At 36.9% G+C, this 18752-nt stretch overlaps 1 protein-coding gene across 2 annotated transcripts; it reads left to right on the forward strand.

Annotated features, from left to right (window-relative positions):
• Positions 1-44: 44 nt before the first annotated feature.
• On the forward strand, positions 45-18358 carry rgs14a (regulator of G protein signaling 14a). 2 transcript variants are annotated; one of them, XM_065274229.2, is made up of 14 exons: positions 45-192; positions 6967-6988; positions 7228-7391; positions 7782-7874; positions 8847-8990; positions 9344-9511; positions 10829-10907; positions 12130-12230; positions 12317-12532; positions 14530-14603; positions 14802-14928; positions 15107-15188; positions 17410-17484; positions 17757-18358. In XM_065274229.2, the coding sequence occupies exons 1-14, from the start codon at positions 154-156 to the stop codon at positions 17918-17920; spliced, it is 1548 nt and encodes a 515-aa protein (XP_065130301.2). In that variant the 5' UTR covers positions 45-153; the 3' UTR covers positions 17921-18358. The 2 variants fall into 2 exon arrangements, with proteins under 2 accessions (XP_065130301.2, XP_065130312.2); XM_065274240.2 differs by lacking the exon at positions 45-192 and adding an exon at positions 2921-3055.
• Positions 18359-18752: the final 394 nt, after the last annotated feature.

The raw sequence follows: 18752 nt of genomic DNA on the forward strand, positions 1-18752 counted from the left end.
GTAAAATTGAGATGCGTTTGAGCACACACACGTTCACTTTGGATTTTTCTCGTCTGCAGATAGGTGGCGATAAAGCTTTTAGGTCAGAGCTTTTGCCGCTTGGCCAAAGGAAGATCTTTTCAGATAAAGTTCAGTAAGAATCGTGTGTTGAAGATGAGCTCGCGCAGGTGGCAGGTAAACGAAATCGGACAGGTGAGTTTCTGCTTGCTCACTATAGGTTTGTGTACGTTGTGTAGAGGAGATAGTACTTTAAAACGTTAGCAGCAAGAACGTAACAACTTTATCTTATTGTTTTTCTGAAGGCTGCCAACTGAGAAAAGTGTTTGGAATGACAAATTCCTGTATTTTCTGTAATTGTCATTTGTGGCGCTGCCTGTGAAATCCAGGGAGTCTCCTAATCCAATTATAAAATTAGGAGCATCAAAATTTGATTTCACTCATTCGTTGTAGGCTACTTTACAAAATTCTAATTTGATATTAAAACTTTGACATGACCTTACTCGCCTAATATTAAAAATATCATAATATACACAGGGATTTTTTTACATTATTTGGGATGATTTTATGTAAAAAAAAAAAAAAAAAATCAGTCACAAACTAATGACTTCATTAATGACTTTATTAAATGAGCATTTTTTACGCAAAACCTGTTAAAGTAAAAAAAAATAAGATTATTCAAAAAATGCATTGTGGCTTGTTATTTTCTCAAAGTGACCTTATCTACTTTGTATTCTGCACTCATTTAAAGGTGCAGTGTGTCACATTTAAGAGGATCTTTTGACAGAAATGCAATATTATATACATAACTATATAATCGGTAGTGTATAAAGACCTTACAATATAAACCGTTATGTTTTTATTACCGTAGAATGAGCCGTTTATACCTACATACTCTGCAGGTCCCCTTACATGGAAGCCACCATTTTGTGCTGCCATGTTTTTACAGTAGCCCTAAATGGACAAACTGCTCTACAGAGCGTGTTTCAACACTACGTTGTCTCAGACGACAACTTGTTTGTCTTGTGGCGGCTAACCGTAGCTTTTCTATGTGTTTTGAAAGAAAGGGGTGAGCTGTGGATTGAAATTCATAATCTCACCACTAGATGCAGCTAAAATCTACACACAGCACCTTTAACACCTGACATATGACCAGGGCAGAGCCGGCGCCAGACCATAACTAACAGGGGGGCATTTGGCTTCCAACGGGGGGGCACGCAATAGCAACAATAACTTGCAAAAACAAGACATTAAACAACAAATACAGTGCAAGCACACACTCTTACAACTGGTACAGACTGTCAGCTCATTTCCTGTATAAAGTGCAAAGACCACAAACTATGCGCAAAACTATTGAACTTCGACCGCGACGTGAGCGCAAGCTGAGCTCTGCTGCGCTCGCGCTTTGCTCTACGCAACAAAAAACCGCCCTCGCGCGGCGCAAGCCATTGAAATGAATGGGTTTCATAGCGCAGCGCATAGCGCAGCCCACACCGCGTCCTGGCTTGAAAAAAGCCGCTTTACCATAATCACGTTGTAATGCTGTTAACGGTCTATAGACACACTTCACATTTAAGCTTACGTAATTTAAAACAACGCTAACTTACCTTTAAAATAGCTGAAGACGGGGTGTACGAACATAACTTCCTTAAAACAGTGTCCTGTAGATTTGTAAATTCCACCTCGACCTCTAATCTCTGAGTTTGAGCCAGTCTGTGTTTTCATGAAGTCAGATGAAGCAGGCGGTGCTGATTCGTTGTAAATGTTCTAATATCCATATTTCACACGATCCATAAAATGCCTCGAAAAAACACGTTGCTAGTATCAAGTCACAAATATGCTAAGACGGGTGAGACGCGGCAATACATCCAATCAGAGAAACTGGTCTATTTTAATTAAAGAAAACATATATCAACTATATTTTTCTCATTTGATTACATTACAAGTCATGAAACATTCAATGTTTAATTTATTTTAATTATTCTTGATATATTAAATTAATAAAAAACTTTGTAGGGGGGGCACAACAACCTGTTTGGGCGGGCACTGCCCGCGAATGCCCCCCCTTGACGCCGGGATTGATTTGAAAAATTATATTCATGTAGTAATGTTTTTAAAAGTGTACTTTGGGATAAATAAGCTTTTTTAACATCTGTCGGTTTTTGACTGGAACTTGTTTGCATGTTGCTGTGTTGTATTTAAATGTAGTTTTGTTTAAAGGCACAATCTGATTTAAACACTAGAGGTCGCAGTTTCAAATCAATACAAAACGAAGCTTAAATGGATAGTTTACCCAAAAATGAAAATTCTGTCATCACTCACTCCATGTTGCACAAGACCTGTATGAGTTTCTTTATTCTGTTGAAAACACAAGAAACATTTGAATAAATTATGGTAAGCACACAGCCATCATAATGTTTATTTATATAACATATATTTGAACATTGTTGTTCAACAAAACCATGTGTTTACATCATAAAAAGTGTAAAAACATTTTTGTTTGTTCTTGTGAACCTAAATGTCTCATCTTTTGGGTTTTGTGTCTTGTCACACCTCTAATAACAGATCTCATCATCAGGCTGTTAAATAATTTCCACTGTATTCATCTTAGTTTTCCCTCTATATGTGATTTAACCAAACAACAAACCTTTACTGTCTCCTTACCGCATCAAGATTCAAAGATTCTCATGTAAGACTGATGGAATCGACTAAACCTCTGTGGCTGTGTGGGGTTGAGGTTATTCTTTGTGGATGGTTATTTGGTTGTTTTATCCAGTTGGTAAATGCACAGGTGGGTGTAGCCTAGGCCTCTTACTGCACAGCTGGTTACTTACAGTCAAGAAAGAGGTTTTAGTCAAGAGTAACCACAGTTCCTCTTGCGGTGTGTTGCTATGGCAAGACTTCCCTTTGAAACAGGAAGTGACAAAGCCCTGAGATAAAGGCAGCTTAGCTGTGAGGAAAGCATTTTGAAAAGACGTCCTCAGCCTGGACGCAGCGACCCTGGCCGGATGTAGCCATGTCCAAGAAAATGAACAGTCTGATGCCAGGGGGGCATATGGTGAGTTTGGTTTGGACCTCTTGTTGGATCATTCTGAGCTGGGACTTCAGTGATTGGCTATTGATGCGTGTTGTTTTATGATTGTTTATGGTGTATTCGGAAATTCAGATGGGGATAACATTTTCTAATACAAAATAGATCAAATGCACTGTTCCTTGTACGAAAAGTTTAAAAGCCTTTATTCACAAATGGTTGCACAAAGACATTAAAAACAATTAAAAGGCTGTGCGCAATGCATTTCACATTCAGAGGACGGCTGATGGCTGAAATGTGTAAGTGTACAGTGAGTGAAGACTTAATTTTTTGTGACAGGTGAAGTGCCTTTGATCTATTATTGTATACTGTTAGATAAAATTGTCAAAATACTGTATGTACCCCAAGCTGTCACTGTGGCAGGACCTTTTAATAAATACCATTACGTAATTTGGTACCAATATGTACCTAAGGTACTTATATGAACTATTTAGGTGTAAAGCTGTATGTTTGAAAGTGTACAGCCTCAGTGACAGCTGGGTTACATATTTAGACCGTTTTTTTTTTTTCACAACGGAGTAGATTATTAAAACTTTATGAAGAGTACTTTCTGGGTTTTCTACACATCCATTTAGCAAGATGTTAGACTTTTAGAATTGAGACTTTACAGCTGTGAAACAGATAAATTCAGGCTTGTGTTGTTGGTTTGGATTTGTTATGAGAAACTAGATTGTGTTTCTGTCATTGGAGCACAGATGTTTTTGGGTTTGTTCATGGTGTTTTCATCTACTTGTGTACATGGCCGTAGCCAGGGTTTGAAAATTAGTGAGGTCCAGTGTGGTGTTAAGAGTTAAAAAATGCTATCTCAGGTGAATTTTTTTTTTTAAGTACACTTAGTAAATTTAAAATTTCCGCTCACTCATATTGTAGCTAATATATAATATACCAAATATACCAAAACTTGAACATCTTAATGTACACAGCTGTGCTTTTTTTTGAGACACTCTTTATTTCAGTACACCTACAAAATCAACTTAAGCATTATAGGTATTTAGTTTACTTTTTCAGTTGCACTGAATCAGTGGATCTCAAACTGGGGGCCGGGGCCACAAAATGGTGCAAGGGGCCCCCAGTTTTATGACATTTTATAAAATACATAAATTTATCATAAAATCTGTGTAATTAAACCAAAAAATAAGCCTACTATCCAACAACACTACTTTGTATAATAAAATTTTTTGTTTAATTAAAATGTTACATTTTCAAACTGTTTTTGTCGTAAATTTTCTTTGGGGGGCCGCGAAGGAATGCACCGTACACGAGGGGGCCGCACGCTGAAAAAGTTTGAGAACCACTGCACTGAAGTAGAACTATACTTTTATTTAGTACATTTGTAGTGCATAACTTTAAAACTTTACATAACTTATGTACTTGTTGGTATTTAAGTGTATAGTTTTAGTACATTCAAGTACCATTTTAAACTTTGGGTACACTGTCTGTCTGTCAAGAACTTGGTTTTGTGCTCTTATGGATGTTTCTAGGATGATTTTGTTAAAGGTTAACTCCTAAATTTTATAAAATAACATGTAACGTATTTGGCAGATTTCAACTAAAAACTAATTTTCTACATGTTTGTACCAATGTTATTTTCAATCATAATGATAACTGCTTTTGTCTTACCGAATGTATAGTATTCTGTCAGCAATAACCTGCCAGTGCTATTTGATGTGCCTTATTTGATAACTGTCAGTTTAGGTGCTGGTCACCCAGTGTTGCCAGAAATTAGTACGAAAAACAAACAAAAATAAGCCATAAAAAATTTCAAACCATGTTTTTTTAGCAAAAATCAGAGAAATCGCAAACACTGAGCTATACCTACACATCACTTTGTAAATTTCCCAAAGTGTTAAGTTAAATTAAATGCTAAAACATAGGGCTGTGATGATACATCGCGTTCCGCATTAAAAAGACATGCCTGAAATCGATTCTGAATCGCAAGGCTCCAATTCTGTGTTTCATGCAAAGCTTGTGTGTGTACTACGGCTCTGTGATCAGTAGGAAGTCCTTATAAATCTAAAATCACTCTGAGTTTGAGTAGTTTATAATGTGAATTTAAAAAAAGCAAAACTCGTCACTTTTTATTATCATGAAAATACCTGAAACAATCTGAAGAACAACGATATAAGTATCCCTTAGACATTTCCTGGAATAACGTTTGTAATGCTGCTACTTCTGTTGCACAAATGGCGTTTCTACACAAGAGCGCCCTCTTGCTTTTGTATGAGGCGCAATTTCAGCGTAATTCATTGAAAAAACGTGCATTTGCACGATTAATCGTCACAGCCCTACTAAAACACTACATCTAAAGAATATTTTAATAATGTGATCTGGCAACACAGTGAATTCTCCACCAGCGCTAACTCTATTCTATTCAATTAAATTTTATTTATATAGCGCTTTTCACAATTTGTTATTGTTTCAAAGCAGCTTTACAACAGCTTACAGCGAGAAAAACAATGTAAGTAGCAAAATACAGGGCTATGAATAAACTTTACAAGCGAGCTTATTAATAATGTATCGTATACAAGAAAACCCCCCTAGGAGAAAAACCTCCCATCTTTTTCCCATCAAAAAAACCTTGGTATATATCTATATTTGGGATGTAAACGAATAAGGAGATTAAATGGGTTCCGTCAGTGGTCGTTGGTCAGGCATCGGCTGGGCATCACATTGAAGGATGGCCAGTAGATCAGTGGTGTGTTGACCTCCACGGCAGCCGGAACTGGGTCTGTTTGCCTCAATGTTCGAGGACGAGACGGGGAGAGAGAGACAAAATCCTATTAGGGGCCGTTTGCATGTAATGCAAGTGTCACATAGTGTTGTGTGTTAATATATGCTCTGTTCCAGACAGTCTAGCTATTGCGGCATTAGTATATTACCCAGACGAGTTATGTGATTGCTTTGTTACATACAGGCTAACTACTTTGAGATAAGTACATTTACTATAGACAAATTAAGTGAACGCTTTGTTAAAGAAAAGTCTGAAGTTTAGATTTAAAGTGATCGGTATAGTCTTTTTACATTAAACTATTCAGTAAACTTAATTATATACGCAGATGCTAATGACTCGTTTTGAATAAGTAATCATTCAGAGAACTTACATTTTTATTTTAATATGAAAAATGAACAGATCTGGACCTCGGTGACCATATAGCTGGCTACGGCCATGCTCCTGTCCTGTAGCATTTCTTAACTAACAGTTTGCCTTGGGATATTGTCCTACAGCATAGCTTGTGCATGTATGTTTTGCTATAAATCTGTCCCTGAAGAAACCTCTTTTGAAGGGTATTTCCAATCAAAATGCAAATGAAATATAAATAAAGATATCATTATATTTTTTTAATGTAAAACATTTGAAACAATACACAAGTTTGATTTGAGATGCAATAGTGTGTCGTAACTACATGTAAGTACAGTATATGGCTTTATATCTACTGTCAAATTTGATGTAGGTAGACATAGAAATAACCTGAAATCTCCAGTGCTTGATGGTGAGGCACTGAGAAAATTATTATTTAGCAATCAGTTTTTCTTTGTGTTACCATGGCAATGTGAATTTCAATTACACACGTACTTGGCCGATGCTCGGGCCGCTAAACATCGGGTGAGCTAAGAGTGAACCTCACGGGTGATTGATATATTTTGTGTGTGCCATTTACCATGCCCGTGTCTCTTAATGAAGTTAAATGGCAAACACACCCATTTCCTGTGTGCGAGTCACTGAAGTGACTGTACAAAAAAGAAAAAGCAGTTGTTAAAATGTAATTTCCTGTGCTACATTTCCCCCTTTAATTTACAAGGATGATACTACAGGCCTCCACTGACTTCATGCCAGACTGATTCTGTTTGTTTGTTTGTTTGTTTGTTTGCTTTTACAGACCCAGGCGGTTTCTGATGGTGGTAAGTGTTGATTGCTTAAGACTTTGGTTTTTAGTATTCAGGCTTGTATTGTAGGGTGAGTGCACCCAACAACTCTTTAAAACTTGTCAGTTTTTCTCTTGGTTGAAAAGAGAATTGGTTGTTTAACTGAAGAATGTCCTTTTTGTTTTCTTGGTTACACACACAGTTATCTGTTGAATGTTTGGTTTGATTGTTGTCTGTGTGTTTCTATTGGTGTCTTTATCTCTGTTTCCTTACAGAGCTGAATTTGAAGCAGTGCAGAGGAAGCAGCTCCAGTTTGTCAGAGAGCTCGAGCCGGCCGAGTGGCCCTCAGGTGCCCGATGGCCCTGCCAGCAGGGTTGTCAGCTGGGCGGTGTGTTTTGAACGGCTGCTCGAAGACCACGTTGGTGTCCGTTACTTTACAGTAAGAGTCCGCATTCATTGCCAACCTCCTGTCGGATCATTCAGAGCTAGGACTTCAGTGATTGGCTATTGATGCGTGTTGTTTTATGATTGTTTATGGTGAATTCGGAAATTTGGATGGGAACTTTTTTTACTACAAAAATAGATCAAAGGCACACAAAGACATTATTCATTATATAAAGATAGAATTCATTGCCACAGTCTTGAGTACAAACATTTTTACGCGTCTCATATTCAGAAGGAAATGGCAAAGATTTCAATGAAGAGTTCAAATATAGGAAGACTGTTGTATGAAGTCTTATATCATAAATGCACATTTACATTGTATTGGTAATTTTTGTATATTGTTCAGCTCTGACACATTGAGGTTTCCCTTGTATGTTTCTTGCAGGAGTTTCTTAAATCTGAGGTTAGCGCTGAAAATATCCAGTTTTACCAAGCCTGTGAGAAGTTCAAGAAGATTCCATCTACCAAACTGGAGGAAGTATGCATGCAATTTTTTTTAAAGTTATGTTTTGGGCCATTTTTGCCTTTTTTTAGATAGACAGTATGATAGGAGATGACAGGAAAGTATACGGTGGAGAGAGGTACAAGATCGGAAAATGACCTCAAGCCGGGATTCGAACTCGGGTCTCAGAAAGTGCGTCTGCACCATATGTCCGAGCGCTGCCCACTACACAATCGGCTCCAACTGCATGATATTTTTTGTTGGATATGTTGGATTTGTGTGTAATTGCAATGATTTTGACTGTCCCTTTTGTTTCCAGTCCATTGAAGTTTTATACATGCATGTCATGTTAAATATTTGCAAACTTTTAGGGGATACTTGGATCCACATTCATTACACTTATAGCAGGACTTGTCATATGAAGATCAGAGTAGACACCATATTTTTTAAATAACCAAAACTCAACCAGTTGACATTAGGGCTGTGACGATAAATCGCGTATTCCATTAAAAAAATCATAAGAAATCGATTCCGAATTGCAAAGCTTCGATTCTTAGGTTCATGCGCATCTTGTGCATGTACTATGGCGTTTTGGTCAGTAAATAGTCCTTATCAATATAAAATCATGAGTCTGATTCGTTTATAACGTGCATTTAAAAAAAAAAAAAACATTTAAAATATTCTTTATTCTCATGAAAATACCTGAATCAATTTGAAGAACAGCGATATAAATATTCTTATAGACATTTCCTGGTATAGTGTTGTAATGGTACTTCTTCTGTGGCACAAATGGAGTTTCTGCACGAGAGCGCCCTCTGGCCTTTGGATGTGCCGGGATTTCACTGTAATTCTTTCATTGAGAGAACGCGCATTTGCACGATTAATCGTTACAGCCCTAGTTAACATTGTTTTCATCTCTGTTTGGCTTAATGTTGTGCAGGTTTGCTAATTGTAACCATAAAATCAAGGTCAAATAAAGTTACAAAAATGTTAAATTTCACCCATCAGCTAAAGAAAGAGGCACGCTCCATCTACAACACTTTTCTTTCTGAAAGCTCACCTAATGCGGTTAACATCGATGATACAGCCCAGATTGAGGAAAGTTCACTGGAGACGCCTACTCTTGACATGTTCGATAAAGCTCAGCAACAGGTACGTGCACACCTGCAGCATGCACTGTGTTGTTTTTTATCAGTACCTCAGCCTGTTAGACTTTGATGAGAGGTGATAAAGGATGAAATCTGAAATGGCAACAGTAAATCTGTAGATTATCAGATTGTACAAACACATTTTCTAGCGTAATTTCTATTGCGGTTGTCCAAAATTCCACTAGGAATGAGTGTTACGATTGTCTACCATGTGATAGACAACAGAGAAATAATAGTGTAAAGGGAAGTGAAACTGAAGTTAATAGAAATGTGTTATTTGCAATGTTAAGTCTTGAAATTGTTTACCTGTTATGTCTGAAGAATTTAAATACAGAAGAATTTTTTGTTTGGCTGCAGATCTTTAAGCTAATGAAAATGGACAGTTATGCAAGATTTGTCCGCTCGCAACTGTACCAGAGCTGCATGGTGGCCTGTGTGGAGGGTCGTCCATTACCCACCATCGGACCCCCAGAATCCAAGAGCAAAGTGTCCAAAAAGAGCTCAACGCCCCCCAGTAACAGGAAGGTATTTTTGTATTTTTTTTTAATTAAAGAAAAGCAGAAGGATATCTCCAGCATGTGAGCATTGTTGACTAACACAAACAGCATTTTTGCTGCCTTAACTAACTGGAGTTTTGTACAGGAAACAAGTGATTTTGTGGTTGTTTTGGTCAGTATACTCTTTAGTGATGTCCATGAATTGTACAGTAAAATTATGTGTGAACCGTTAAATGCAAGTGTCATTAAATTTAGATTAAACAAGATTGCATTTAACTTAAACCACAAATAGCAGCTATAATCTTTATAGTTGTCTAGTTCTCTTTCAAAAAAATTTTTTTACTTGATATTGCATCAGAAGCTGACACATTGGGGGATCTACCTGAATAATTGACTTGTGCTGGGTACACACCAAAAGATTTTTTACATCTTATAAGATTTTCAAAATTTGATAGACCACAAACATGAGGTTAAAAAATCCTAGATTTAACCGTTTTGCTCCTATTGTCTGTTGATATTGTCGTACGGTATGCAGGAAGAAATCTCAATAATAGTGTTTGAAATTATTTTAATAGAAAATTCAAGGCGAAAAGACAAGGGTTTGGGTGAAGTCGTGGAGACAGCGAGAACATGGTCCATCTCTGCTGTCCACATCAACTTCACTTTGTGCTGCGCCATGACTGCTTCAGTCTTCCATTTATATTGCTTTCTGATATTGTTTCATTTCACGTGATAATCTAAAGAGCGTGCACGCGTTTGTCCTCAGGGGTTCCCCACACGCATCAGGATTTATGATGACATGTCTAATATTAACGTTTCGTGATTGGGGCAGCTCCGACGTTCTTCCGATCAGGTTCGGAGACTCTTAACACACCTGACACCAAGAGAAAATCTGATAAGAATCAAGATAATTGGGACAAAGCTAGGGTTGTCGGAAGGGGGGGGGGGGGTCGACCCAAAATCAGCCCGATTATCTTTTGGTGTGTACCCAGCATTATTGAATTATGCAGTGCAAAAATTTTTGGTATCTGGTTCGTCTGCTGAAAAGTATGGGTGGAGCCTAGGACGAACACCTACCAGGCGTTACTTTCCCAATCATGAAGTGGAACACACCACACCTTGGTGTCCTAAGACCTCTGACCAGATCAAGATCATAAGTCGTTCAGTGCATTACTTTACTTGTGCTGAGCATATCGTACAGTATGTTCGAAGTGTGAATGCTGTGAACTGATATTGGTCTAACTTTATGAGGATGTCACACATCTGTGCGAACGTGATATTGTGTTGGTGAGTAATAAAATGTGAAGGCATAATTGTGTTCATTCTTGTGTGTGCTTGAAAACAGAGTGTCGAGTTAAAAGCGCTGTCGGCAGAGAGCAAAAGCAACAGGAAGAAGAGGTTAGAGAAGACCGGGTCATGGGGAGGTACGGTCTGACTCAACATAAGCGTCTCTATCTCTACTTTGTTCATAATGTCTTTGTGCGTGCATTTGCTTCAAGCAGATAAAGATCATATGCCAGTCTCAAAAGTGAAGATGCATGTATCATGTTAGTGGCTTCGGCAGGTGGTTGCATAAACTGCTTGGACTAGTTTCATACGTTAGTCATCTATTTTTTTCTTGAAGGGTGGTCATAAGTGTTAGACAGTTACATAATAGGTCAATTTGTCTAATTTGAAGCACTGAATACCTAATTAAACTAATTAAATTAATAAACGAATTGCTAGTTCGTCTAAACGGTCTTTAAGGGACAGTCCACTTTTTTTATATGCTCATTTTCCAGCTCCCCCGGGTCGGGCGCTAGCACTTTAAGCATAGCTTAGCACAATCCATTGAATCTTATAAGACCATTAGCATTGCGCTAAAAAAATAACCAAAGACTTTTGATATTTTTCCTTTTTAAAACTCGACTCTTCTGTAGTTACATCGTGTACGAAGACAGACGAAAAAAATTAAAAGTTGTGATTTTTTAGGCATATATGGCTAGGAACTATATTTTCATTCTGGCGTTATAATCAAGGACTTTGCTGCTGTAACATGGCGGCAGCAGGCGCAATGATATTACGCAGTGCCTGAAAATAGTCCCCTGCTATTGAAAGTAACCAAGGGGACTATTTTCGGGCAGTGCGTAATATCACTACGCCTGCTGCAGCCATGTTACAGCAGCAAAGTCCTTGATTATTACGCCATTTAGAGAGTATAGTTCCTAGCCATATCGGCTTAGAAAATTGCAACTTTTAATTTTCTGTCTTAGTACACAATGTAACTACAGAAGGGTCAAGTTTTAAATAGGAAAAATATCGAAACTCTTTGGTTATTTTTTTAGCGCAATGCTAATGGTCTAATTGGATTCAATGGATTGTGCTAAGCTATGCTAATAGTGCTAGCGCCAGACCCAGAGATCAGCTAAATGGATTCCAAAATGGTAAGAATCAAATGTTTAACTCTAGGGGAGCTGGAAAATGACCATATTTTCCAAAAATGTGTAGTGTCCCTTTAACTTCGCAGCTTTATGCAACCGACCAAAGGTTGCCCAGTGTTTTTTTGTCATCCCACTGTATGTTTAAAAAAAAAAAACAAATTTTCAAGCAACTAAAGCTTTTTAATCACTTTTGTTTTGTATAACGTGTTATGTAATTTCTCCGCAGATTCGTCATACCAGCATTCGTCTGTGTCACGTAAAGAGTCTCAGATCTCTGTTAAGTCTAACAGCAGCCTGGAGTTGGTCTTTGGAAATGGCAAAGCAGAGGTGTCTTTAAAAAGCATTTTCTTAAATCGCTACCGGTCTTATCTCTTATTGAAGCATGTTAAAGACATTTTTTGTATACCTTTAAGAATGGACGCTGCAGTGTGTCTATATCTGATCCAGAGGCTTTGAGTTCTGGTTCCCCTACGGCGGATAAGTACTGCTGTGTCTACCTGCCGGACGGTACCGCCAGCCTGGCTTCGGCCAAACCGGGTCTGACCCTTAGAGACATGGTGAGCGGCCTATGTGAGAAGAGAGGATTCCCTTTGAGTGATGTTCACCTTTATCTTCAAGGCAAAGATAAGGTTTGTTTCTCGTTTATCTACTGTAAGATAAAGCAACCCAGTAACTTTTCTGTGGTCATTATTGTAAGTGTAAAAGACAAAGTCTGAAAGACTTCGTGTGAAAGATCTGTATCACTGTAGTGCGGCTAATGTTTGCAAAACTTTCCCACAACTGCAAAACACCACAAAAACAGACATAAAAGCACGATTATATTTGTAGCAATAGCCAAAAATACATAAAAGTATCTTTTTTAATGCCAAAAATAATTATTGTAGGAAATCAAGATATTTTGTAAAACTCCTAACGTAAATGTATAAAAAATTTATTTAGCATTAGTATTATTGCTAAGGACCTTATTTGGACAACTTCAAAGGCGATTCCCTCAGAATCCAGATTTTCAAATAGTTGTATTTCAGCCAAATATTGGCTCATCCTAATAAACCACACATCAATGGAAAGCTTTCGGGTGATGTATAAAATTTGACTGATATTGTGGACTGGGGTCACACATTATACTTGACTTTTTTCCCTCTAAAGTGCACTTGTAAACTCAATGGGTCTCATTCATTAAGTATGCGTATGCACAAATTTGTGCGTGAGATGTGCGTATGAATGTTTTCACAATTAAATTGTGATTTAACAAAACTTTCATATAAATTTCTTCTAAATGTACGCAAAAATTCAAGAAAACCTAAAACAAATCATACGCAATAATCACGTATGCTATAATCAAATACTATGCTATAAGTTACATTTTTATAATATAATTTTATATGTTAACACACAAAATTGAAATTATTGTATTTTAAATTAAAAAATTTTCTGCATTATATATTATTATACATGATCTTTATTATTATTATTATTATTATTATTATTATATACATTATATTATACATTATTCTAGCCTATTATTTTTTCTACACACATAAAGAGGATGCACGTAATGACAAATCTTCACGCTTTCCTTCCTCACTTTTTAAATCTCTATATGAAAGCGTCTGCTTAATGCCTAAAGTAAACGTCATGTAAATGTAATGAAGTCCAAACGTCAATCACTTGATCTCCTGTCTGTTTTATTTTAGATACAGATGCGTGTCTCTATCATATTTATTAAATGGGATATTTGTTAACACATCCAATACTTTAATGTTACTCCCAAATAAAAAATGCAAAGCCAAACGTAACTTTACAGATAATAAATATGATCATGAATAGCCTTTATATAAAGCTGGTTTGGGCGTGTTTTATGCAAAATACCAACCTTGTGCACGCAGCCGCTTATGTAGAACACTGCAAATTTCCTAACATAAGAACAGATGTGCGTTTGCACGTGTTGTGAATTAGGTTGAAAGTTTTCGTGAGAAGTTCAAGTGTGCATATAAATACGAAAATGCACATAATTATTAGTGAAAGTTAGTGAGATTTTTTTGCAAAACAAAAGTAATACTACTATAAAGAGCAATGATGTAGTTTTCTGTGAACTTTTTTTTCATTGTCATTCTGTCTCTCATGTAAAAGTATATGTTAATAAGTTTATGGTTGTGTTGACACGACTTATGAATTTGAGGTCACACAGAAAAATGCTCAGGAAAAAAACTTTTTTTAATAGTCTCTTCATTTATTTTAAATTTAAGCAAGCAACGTAAACATGTCTTTGAAATCTGAAGTCTCTTAATCCAATCACGAGATTTGGAGCGTTAAAGTTTGATTTTGCAATGATACAATCTTTGACATGACCTTACTTGGTAAATATTAAAGATATGAAGGTTATGTTTCACAGAATGTCTCTGCTTAATATCATCCCACGTAATGTAGAAAAGTCATTTCCAAAAACTGACTTTAGCTGGGTTTTCACAGATTGGGTCACAAATGATTTTGATGCTTTTTAAGATTGATTTTAGTAGTTGTTAACTCCATTCAAACTGAATGGTGAGTATGTTGTGTTATTAGTCTAGGGTTTTTGCACTGTAGTAGTACTTTCTAAATAATACAGCGTATGTTTGGTTATGAACAGCCTCTTTCTCTAGATCAAGACAGTTCTTTGATTGCAGATCAACAGCTCTCTCTGGAACTCAAAGTTACTTTTGCGTAAGTAAAACACAAACACTGTACAGGTTATACTAGTGTGTACCTCTCATAGAGAGGCAATAAATATCACTAAATCAAATACTTGTAGAAACCCATCGACATTCAGATTTAAAGCGAAACATAATCATCCTGATTTCTGAAGTGATGGACAAATTTCTTTCTATTTGTGAGGACCTCATCAAATATTTGTGCATTCAGGTTGGAGATTGTGTTTTCTGGAAGGAGGTTTGGAATTGTCACGAAGTCGAGTAAGAATTTGACAGACGTGATTTCTGCCGTCCTGCAGAAACACCAGCTGCAGCTGCAGGATGTGCAGGTTACGCTGGTGTGTAAACTCAGTTCATCACTAATATCTGTCAATCTAACACACACAGGAAAACTGCACTGTATAAAATAGTCATGTGACAAACTGGCACATTAATAAATGGTGAATAAAACGTTGAAAATGAAAACGTGTGAAGGCCATCTGTGGTAATGCATTTCTATTTTGCCTTTCATTGCAGAGTGACTCAGGGGAACCTCTGAGCATGAGCACCAATGTTTACCGCCTGGCCAACAAAACTCTCTGTTTGGACCGCGTTAAAGGTGCGTCAGTATTGACTTTAATCATTCATTGAGATTTTAGTGATGTCAGTACACCAAAATACTTCACTAAATCCACTGAAATATTTCTGTTTTGCCTTTTTAATATTTTACAGTACAAATCATATCATCATAACAATTTCAGTGTAAGGTTTAATTAAAATGTTAAAGGGATAGTTCAGAATTCTCTCATCATTTACTCACTCTCATGTTGTAAGAAACCTGCATTTCTTTGACCTGATGAATACAGAGCAAGATATTTTGAGGAATGTTTGTAACTAAACGGATCATGAGCCCCATTCACATTCATAGTATTCTTTTCACTTCCATAGTAGGAAAAAAGAATACTATGGATGTGAATGGGGCTCATGATCGGTTTGGCTACAAACATTTCTTAAAATATCTTCCTTCGTGTTCATCAGACCAAAGAAATGTATGCAGGTTTGAGTGTGAGTAAATAATGACAGAATTTTACATTTTGGGTGAACTATACCTTTAATTTGAGAAGGTATTTGTTTAAATAATATTTGGTGCGGTATGTTTTGGTTCTGTTTGAAAGACCGCTTTTAGTAAAGTTGTTTGGACTCCACAAGTCTCAAATTATTTGAGTCTCAAATTATTTAAGTTCAGTATTTTATTTTCATATTTATATGATAAGTAGCCATGTAGTACTGTAAGGAGGCCAAAATTTTCCTTCATTGCATTACAAGAAGGGGTGGTCTTTGTGTTTTGGTACTGATGACTTTGTCAGGATCATGTAGTGCCCTCATTAAAGGGACATTCCACTTTTTTGAAAATAAGCTCATTTTCTAGCTCCCCTCGAGCTAAACATTTGATTTTTACCATTTTGGAATCCATTCAGCTGATCTCCGGGTCTGGCGCTACCACTTTTAGCATAGCTTAGCATAATCCATTGAATCTGATTAGACCATTAGCATTGCGCAAAAAAAGAGTTTGGATATTTTTTCTATTTATAACTTGACTCTTCTGTAGTGACATCGTGTACTAAAGCCGACAGAAAATTAAAAATTTCGATTTTCTAGTCAGATATGGTTAGGAACTATACTCTCATTCTGTCATAATAATCAATGACTTTGGTGATGTAACATGGCTGCAGCAGGCATAGTGATATTATACAGTGCCCGAAAATAGTCCCCTGTCATTGAAAGTAACCAAGGGGACTATTTTCGGGCAGTGTGTAATATCACTACGCCTGCTGCAGCCATGTTACATCAGCGAAGTCCTTGATTATTACGCCAGAATGAGAGTATAGTTCCTAGCCATATCTGCCTAGAAAATCACAGCTTTTAACTTTCTGTCCGTCTTACTACATGATGTAACTACAGAAGAGTCAAGTTTTAAATAGGAAAAATTTCGGAACTCTTTGGTTATTTTTAAGCGCGATGCTAATGGACTAATCAGATTCAATAGATTGTGCTAAGCTATGCTAAAAGTGCTAACACCAGACCTGGAGATCAGCTGAATGGATTCCAAAATGGTAAGAATCAAATGTTTAACTCTAGGGGAGCTGGAAAATGAGCATATTTTCAAAAAAAGTGGAATGTCCCTTTAATGTTACAGTAGTTATACAGGACAAAACAATCGACATGACAAAAACTGTACATTTGTATTGCCAAAGCATGTGCAGTTGAGCTGTGTACAAATAGTGCAAATAAAAGTAAAAGTAGTGCTAAATTAAAAGTGAAATTTATACAAATAAAATGCAATAGAAGAATAAGAACAAAAAGCTAAACACAAGGTTTAATAACAGAATAAGTAACTAATATACATTATCTACATACAGTATAATGGGAACATTAAGTAAGGTCTCTCTCTTGCTCTCGCTCACTTTCACTCTCTCTCTCTCTCTCTCTCTCTCTCTCTCTCGCTCTCGCTCTCTCTCTCTCTCTCGCTCTCGCTCGCTCTCTTGTCAGTATGTGTTTGTCTTGTTGTACTTGGTTGTCACAGTATTTTTTGCTCAACACAATGAAATTTCCATCTCAGGTTTCAGCACAGGCTTTTAAATACAATTTTAAAAGTAGTTGTTTCCCAGAAGCTTCTCGGATGCAGATGAGAGAAACCAGAGACATGTCATTACATCAAACCATAAAAATAGGATTATGGAGGAGGTGTTAACTGACATGAAATCAAGCTTCTCTCTTTTGATATGATCTCAGTTTCGCACCCATTCCTCATCGCTGTACTTGGTGTTTGTGTGTTTTAGCCGGTGTGGAGACTCAAGATGCCTCACCAATATCCAGAGTTAATTCCAAAACCAGACAAAACCAGGAAATGGATGGTAATCATTTCTCATGATGTAGATTTAAATACTATTTGCATGTGTTATAAAACACCCCCTTTACAAGAAAGTATGATGGTATTGCCCTAAAATATACAGTGCTTTTCTTTTGCACTTACAGTACTTAATGGTAATATTACTTTTTTTGACATGCAATTTGTTTTGGGCAATGTTGCCCCTTACATAGGCCAACCTACAGTACAGTTGTTACCCATTATGCATGGATGCACTGTGACATGCAAAAAAAATTCTCCATTGAACTCCCCTCTCAGGTCTTGTTGAGATGTTGAACCGTGCCCAATGCAGTCGGGTGGAGGACCAGCGCGGTTTACTCACGAGAGAGCAGCTCGAATTGCCACAGTTCTTGCAGCTGCCAGCAGGAAATGGAAAGCTGACTTCCTGTGACCAATCACAGGAGGAAAACTGTGTCCTTTGACCAAAGAACTTGCAGAATTCATTGTAAACTGAGATTTGAGGACTCTGTAAGCATATTATGAACAGACTGGAGTTATAAGATTACTGCACAGTGTGTATAAGACAGAGTATGTCTGTCCTTGTGCTTGTAAATTTCCTTACCTGAGAGTGTATGGTTGTCTGTGTACACAACACATGGATGCCTGATTGATAGCGCTTAAAAGTACTGCCCATTGTAAGATGCAAAATTATTGTCACTTATAAGAAAGTGTTTTTTTTAAATGTCAACTACATGTAGAGATTTACCTTCCAAAATGTATTTATTTTTATATCAGATTTTATTGTGTGCCATATCAAGTGTGCTTGTTGTATTTGGTATTGGATCTTGTTAGCTTGACTTTATATTGAATGTTCACCATGAGTTGATTAAAAAATATGCGTGTGGTGGTGTGGGACATTGCACTGTGTGGTGTGTCCGTTTATCTCTTAACACTTTGTTTGGCAACACAGTCTGATATAAAATGAAGCAAGCTATTATCCACTGAATTGTCCCAAAACTCAGCTGACCGTCCCATCTTTCCAAAGTCTTTGAATTCAAACTTTGCATGATACACATTGACACAACAACATGAGAGAAAGCTTGTATGGGGAAGCATCTGTGTTTTAACCCCTTATTCATGATATTGTATGACTTATGATAATGTGTTAAACAGCACATGCAATTGATGTTGTCCTTTTTAAAGCTTGATGCTGCATCTTTGTTAACTTTCATTGTTTAAAAAGAGAAAGATGTGAGTATTGGGCTACTTTAGTGACCCATGGAGGAAAGGCGAGCTTACAGGTTTGTAATGGCA

This window comes from Paramisgurnus dabryanus, chromosome 16 (genome assembly GCF_030506205.2).
Source record: "Paramisgurnus dabryanus chromosome 16, PD_genome_1.1, whole genome shotgun sequence".
Taxonomy (NCBI): Eukaryota; Metazoa; Chordata; class Actinopteri; order Cypriniformes; family Cobitidae; genus Paramisgurnus; species Paramisgurnus dabryanus.